This window comes from Channa argus, chromosome 12 (genome assembly GCF_033026475.1).
Source record: "Channa argus isolate prfri chromosome 12, Channa argus male v1.0, whole genome shotgun sequence".
Classification (NCBI taxonomy): domain Eukaryota; kingdom Metazoa; phylum Chordata; class Actinopteri; order Anabantiformes; family Channidae; genus Channa; species Channa argus.
The window spans coordinates 25,859,446-25,866,427 of record NC_090208.1 but is presented as its reverse complement, the minus strand read 5'-3'; the positions used below and the strand labels follow the sequence as shown (position 1 = coordinate 25,866,427).

Below are 6,982 nucleotides of genomic sequence, written 5' to 3'. Positions count from 1 at the left end.
TTTAGCCTAAAATTGTCATCAATCTAAAGAAAAATGTTATAAAATACTGTGAATACTATGTTTTTACTTCATAGTGTGACTTCATTTGTCCTTTTGGGGGGAAAACTTTAATAAAAATCAATGATTACAGTAAACCCAAAAAAGAACCATAGATCCCAGCTTCCCCTGCGCCGTGATGGCGTAATGCGAGCTTAATGCCTTAAATCAAAGGCATTTTGGACTTGATGACGTTGTCTATAAGTTACAGGCAGAATTAACTTTTACTAGAAGTCAGCAAAGCTTAAATAAAGGACGTGTTATGCCCGAGAATTTATTTTGGTTCTAATGTGAATATGTACGAACCCCAGAGCGGACGCGAGGTGACGATCAGCTGGGAGATCTATCGAGTGTACGAACAGTGAAGAGGACTATAAAAAACGATATAGAGATTCCCAGAAACAACTCAAGGCAACATAAGAAAGAGGGGAGATTTATAATTCAGAGTTAGAAGACGAAAAGCAAAAAAAAAAAAAAAAAAAATTCTGACGGCGGAGAATACATTAATTAAGGAAGAACTGATCCGACATCAGGAAGAATCCGAGACGCAGGAGAGGCCTGAAGCTTCGTGGACCTGGTCTCCAAGAGGACTATTGATGTCGGGTTTGTGTATTGGAGTCGCCATAATGGTGCAGTTCTCCTGGCCAACACCAGATCATACACCTCTCCATTGGAAACTTCACAAAATACTGCATACACTTAATCAGTGTGTACTTTAGCACTATTTATGCATTGTAAAAGGTTTTACTAAGGAGATTTAAAGACTCAGTTAGTTTCTCAACTGAAAAAGGAAACAAACACAACACAGAATGATAGAGCATACAAATATTCATTTGCAAATACAGGTGCTGGATAAAGTAAGACTTCACATTTGAAATAAAATGGAACCTCTCCAATCTAATATAAAGCTTGAAAAGTAAAAACAAAAGTAACAAAATGAACATAAAGTGACAAAGTATGCTACAAAATTAAGAATACATACATACATATATATATATATATATATATATATATATATATATATATATATATTTTACAAAAAGGTTTTTGTAAAGGAAAACATGGCTGATATATTGATCATCAATAAAGTATGTAAATGCAGTTATCCAATGCATTATAGATATGCTTTTTGCTTAAGAATAAAACGTTTACAAACTGGTTGCTAATATGTTGTAATAAAGAAGCAATGCGTTCTTAATTTATAATTTGAGTTTTTCCTCATACCCAACTAATGCTTCATAGTGTTTTCAGTTATTATAAAGTGTTACCGGTTACACTGCTTAGTTGATTTTAGCTGTTGCTGCATATTTAACCTGAAACGGGCTTAGAAGTTTGAAATAAATTAAGAAAATAAGAATGTCATTCATTTGTCAGAAGACAAAGTGACGACAATTGTAAGCTGCACATTTTTCCTCTCAGTGTTTCCGCATCATGTGTTGTCTGCAATTGACTGCTTTAAACTTTTCAAACGATTTTTTTTTCTGGTATTTTATTGTAGTTTTTCCTCTTCTTTATCAGGAGAGTAACAATAATCTGTGTCATATGTTTTATAATACAGATATAAAACTGGTATCTACTGTGTAAAAAAAAGTTAACATCTGCTTTTAACATACGAACAGTAGAAACAGTAGATTCATGTTTACTAAGTATAATTCCTGTCACGTAAAAACAAATTATCCTATTTAAGAGCAAAACTATGAAACAAGAATTATACTTCGTGCAAGGGCCGTTCCGGGAGAATTTAAATATAAAATATACGAAGACATTTTTAAGAGAAAATAGTTTTTACAAAGCTGCAACTTATAAATTCTCACAGTATATGAACGCTTCCGGCGCGGTTAAGTGACGTATTACATGCGTCAGTGTATTAAGCATGTGGGTTACTGGCTAATTTGAACTGTTTGTTGTATTAGTTTAGTTTATTTTACTGATTTGTTCAACTGTGATTGGATGTCGGAATTATGAAGCACTGGTAAACAGTTTTTTTTTTTCGCAAAAAAACGGAGGCTCTTTTTATTATTGTTTAATGCCGACATTTAGCTTGCTTAAAATAGTAGCAAACAAGCTAATACCAGCAGCTAGTTGAAACACTGAGGCAGGCAGTAGTCATTTATGCTCCTCACAGATGGCTGATGACAGTGTAAGAAGTGAGGCTCCGGACCAGCAGGAGAAAGATGACGAAGGTAACGTTAATGAAAGCAACCAGAAGCTTTTGAGCAGTAATGGAGAAACTACAACACGAAACCAAACTTTGTCAAAGAGGCAAAGAAAGAAGCTTCTCAAACAGCAGAAATGGGAAGAAGAGAGGGGGCTAAGGAAGTGAGTATGCTCAACAGTGTCAGCAGTTTATGTAACATTCATAAATGCCTATTTTAGAACCTTTGCTTTCTGTAACTCATCCCCCAGAGTCGCCTCTTCAGTGTTTATCACAATCATTCCAAATCCTGTTCAATTATCAGTCCATTTAACGTTCTTAGTTTAATGCTCATTTGTCCATACTAAGAAATGAAAACCTCTTTATTTTGTGGTTCAGTATCTACTGTCTGACTTAAAGACCTAGAGCTAAGAAAATACCTCCAGAACTCTGGCATAATCTGAACTTTGTATGATAAAGCAGACCTTCAAATGGTGTGTTGTGGATGAGTTTTTCATTTAAAAGATAGACAGAAGTTTAAAAACATTAATATATATATATATATGTGCTCAACAAACTAAAACCATAGTTAAAGATATTGAAAATTGGTACAGTTAACTTTTAAAGAGTAAGCCTGGTGATATTATGTATTTTTGTCAGTTAACCAATGTCATTAAGATAAATTTGAGAAATGCTTACTACAGCACCAAATGAATATTAATCTGCCAGTGACAACAATCTTCAGCAGACATACACTTACACTTTTACTTTGTGCTGCAGGCAGCGACGAAAGGAGAGGAAGCAGCAGCGTCGGCTGGAGAGGCAGAGTCTTAAGGAGGAGGATGGAGGATACACCCAGAGTGCCAGGAAACGTCTATGCAAAGAGGTGACGCCCAGCTCTCTCAGGGTAATCGTGGACTGCAGCTTTGACAACCTCATGCTTATCAAGGTAAAGAGTGCTGGCAGCCCCTACGTCCAGATGGTCAGTTACTGACCCTCCTGAATATTAATGTTCTTGTGTTTTCAGGATGTATGTAAGCTTCACAAACAGATCCAGAGGTGCTATGCTGAGAACAGGCGAGCATTACATCCTGTGCAGGTCAGTGGCTACAGACTAACACATAAAACTGTAGAGACAATTCATAGTGTGTGTATAATCACAGCTCTCACTTCTCCAGTTTTATCTGACAAGCCTGGGGGGACAGCTGAAACAGATTATGGATGGAAAAGACAAAGGATGGGTAAACTGGAAGGTACACATTCGGATTTGTGATTAAATGGATAACAAAAATGTTGGTGTCTACAGTTTGGTAACTTAGTAAAGTGCTCCTGTTTGTATTTATGTTGCTGTTGTGTGCAGGACATTACCATTAAAATGGAGCACTACAGCGAAGTTGTCCCAAAAGAAGATTTGGTGTACCTGACCTCAGACTCTCCCAATGTCCTGCAGGAGCTGGATGAAACAAAAGCCTATGTAATCGGAGGCCTGGTGGACCACAACCATCAAAAGGTTGGATGGATGATGGAAAAATATCGAGACACGGTAGTGAAGTGTTGGTGTCCTGCTTTATGATTTGATCTGCTCAAATTTCGATATGTTAACAGGGAATCACTTTTGAGAGAGCCAAGGAGCTTGGGATCAGCCACGCCCAGCTGCCTCTGAGCAGCTTTGTCAAGATGAACAGTCGGAAGGTTCTGGCAGTCAACCATGGTGAGGACTGGTATCAGAACAGTACATGAAACTGATGGTAACAGTTTGAGCCATTGAACAAGTGGTTTATTATGGTAAATGTTCTGCACTTATATATCACTTTTCTACCTATTGGCACTCAAAGCACTTTACACTGCTTCTTTTTCACCCATTCACACTCACAATCACACTTACACGCCAATAGGGGCCAACGCTCACCGGGAGCAACTAAGTTGGGGGTAAGTGTCTTGCTCAGGGACACTTTGACATGTGACCAGAGGTGCTAAAGGTCTGTCACTGACCAGGATTAGGAGCAGTTTAAATTTCTTTTTTGCTCTCATTAATCTACACTCAATACCCCATAATGACAAAGTAAAACAGAATTTTAGAAATGTCTACAAATGTATAAAAACTTAACTAAGTACTTGAAGCACCTTTGGCAGCAATTACAGCCTTGAGTCTTTTTCAGTATGATGCTACAAACTTTGCATGCCTAGATTGGGGGATTTTCTGCCCTTGAGTTGTCTTTAAGCCACTCCTGTGTTGCCTTGGCTTTGTGGTTAGGATCGTTGTCATGTTTGAAGAACCTTTAGCTCTTTTTGGAGTCCTGAGCGCTGTGGAACAGGTTTTCATCGAGGATATATGTGTACTTTACTGCATTTGCTTAACCTCAACTGTGACCAGTCACCCTGAAGATTCTCCCAGGCCCTGCTGCTGAAAAAAAAACCCCACAGCATGATTCTGCCTCCACCATGCTTCACTGTAGGGATGTTATCGGGTACGTGATGAGCAGTGCTTGGTTTCCTCCAGACATGACGTTTAGAATTAAGGATAAGCATTTCAATGTTGGTTTCATCAGACCAGAGAAGCTGTGTGTTCCTCACAGTCTGAGAGTCCTTAAGGTGTGTTTTTTGCAAACTTCAAGCGCCCTTTCATGTGTTTTGCACTTAGGAGATTGTTACTTCCAGCCAATCTGCCATAATCCCCAGAATTATGAGAATTATGGAGGCCACTGTGCACTTAGGGAATCTGCAGGGCAGCAGAAAGATTTGTAGCCTTCCCCAGATTTTTGCTTTGCAATTATCCTGTTTCTAAACTCTGCAGGCAGTTTCTATGACCTCATGGCTTTTGTTCAGCTACAGTATGTATTATCATCTGTGAGGCCTTCTACAGAGAGGAGTGCATCTTTCCAAATCAGGTCCAATCAATTTAAGTTACCACAGGTGGACTCCAGTCAAGGTGTGGAAACATCTCAGCAACGATCAAGAGAAATGGGAGACACCTGAGCAAAATGTAAGTGTCGTTGCAGAGGGTCTGAATACTTGTTTGTGTGTTCTTGCACCCCCTGCAGTGTTTGAGACCATCCTGGCATACCTGGAAAAGGGCAGCTGGCAGGAAGCCTTCTTCACCGTCCTCCCTCAGAGGAAAGGAGCGGTGGCCGTCGAGCAGGATGGAACAGGCAGTCATGAAAAACATTGTGAAAGTGACTCTGGCTCCGACACACCAGAGCAAACAGAGAAAAAGGATTAAAATGTTTTCTCTGAATGGACAACACCGAACACAATTTCAAAACGTGATGCCCTTGGATGGGGAAAAATTAAAATGCTTAAATGTGTTGATGCTAAGGCAATATTCAAGAGCCAAGGTTTTGTTTTATTCAAACCGCAAGCTTTTTTTTTTAAATTAAATATTTATTGAAAACTAACTCAGCTTGGCTGCTGATATAAAGGACATATTTTAGTTTTACTATACATTTAGCGATTTTGTTGAATATTCTAATTCTTTTGTTTGGAACTGAAAGCTGCAACCGTCAGACCTGTGCCGAATGTAATTTAAAACACAAAAAGGTAACACTAATGTCTCTAGACTTCCTGGAAAATCATATCATAGAGAGAATGTAGAATTAAAGGTTTTTTTGTTTGTTTATAAAGTGGGATGAGCTCTTCATCGCTGGTAATCAGTCGATGAATCTTTGGTCGGAATGAAAACCTGTAGATTGTTGCCTAATAAGTAGTGAATCCTGGGATGTGTTCACATCCTCAAAGTAGTTGGGCCAAATTAGTTTGAGCCATTGGTCTCTGTGAGTCATGAAGGTGTTAGGATGGAGAGGGTGTAGATAGCAGGGGCAGAATCAAAACCAAGTTCAGTAACAACGTTGGAGGCACATGCAGTATTGCAGTCTTGCCTACACTAGCAACCAGGTGTTTGCTTCACTAACAATATGGAAATTCAAATATAATCGATTTAAGACCGGAAGCCCAACAAAGTTTACTCTAAAATCCCCTTCCAGGTTTCTCTCATTCCTTCACCTGCCTTCTCTATTCCCCTTCTGTTTTTCCATCACGTGCCTCTTTAGTTTTGGCATGTTCACACCTGAGCTACACTGCATATAAACTGTCAGCTCCCTTAGATTATCTACATTCCATATCCAGGTCAGACATGTGAACCCTCCTTCCCTTTAACCCTCATTTCTAACCAGCTTTCTGCTTTTTCTTTCTTGCTCCTCTGGACTTTAACAGTAACTTTGTCTTAATCCATCCTTGTACCTTCTGGTTGCGGTTCATTCCTCTGTTCTTTCTGATTTAACCTGACTGTCTCCAGTTTACCTGCCAGATTGTTTGTTGCTGTCACCAGAGTCCTGACTCTTGAGAATCCTGTGTTTTTGACCCAGTTTAGTCCTGACCACCACCTCTTTCTGATCCTGCTTGGCTCTGTATTGTTTTCCTATTACAATTGCTCAGTGATTGGATACTGTCTCTGTATATTGGACCTTTTGTTTGTGCCCTCTGTGATTCTGAGGAGAAGGACTTTTTGATGGTTACTTGGAGAAGGATTTTGAATTATGGAATCATTTTGAATCCCTTAGTTAATGAAAGCTAGATCAGAACATATCCTTACCTGCTCTTGTTACCTATTCTAGCTGTTTCATGTAACTCTGTGTGTGTCACTCTCTAGTCCCCCCCACTCACATGCTTGACGCCTACACTACTCATCAGCTCCACTTAGCCGACTCAGTAGTCACCTGATGTAAATATACCACTGTTTCACTGAGAAGGGCTGTAGTCACAGATGGTGGGGTAATCAATTAAACGGCATTAAAAAAAAAAAAACGTATGCAGCCC

The 6,982-nt window shown here is 39.1% G+C and overlaps 1 protein-coding gene across 2 annotated transcripts; it reads left to right on the top strand.

Annotated features, from left to right (window-relative positions):
* Nucleotides 1-1,871: 1,871 nt before the first annotated feature.
* On the top strand, nt 1,872-6,506 carry trmt10a (tRNA methyltransferase 10A). 2 transcript variants are annotated; one of them, XM_067525069.1, is made up of 7 exons: nt 1,872-2,355; nt 2,951-3,119; nt 3,198-3,269; nt 3,349-3,423; nt 3,531-3,680; nt 3,776-3,881; nt 5,212-6,506. In XM_067525069.1, the coding sequence occupies exons 1-7, from the start codon at nt 2,162-2,164 to the stop codon at nt 5,388-5,390; spliced, it is 945 nt and encodes a 314-aa protein (XP_067381170.1). In that variant the 5' UTR covers nt 1,872-2,161; the 3' UTR covers nt 5,391-6,506. The 2 variants fall into 2 exon arrangements, with proteins under 2 accessions (XP_067381170.1, XP_067381171.1); XM_067525070.1 differs by having other exon boundaries at nt 3,776-3,955; nt 5,212-5,348.
* The last annotated feature ends 476 nt before the right edge of the window (nt 6,507-6,982 follow it).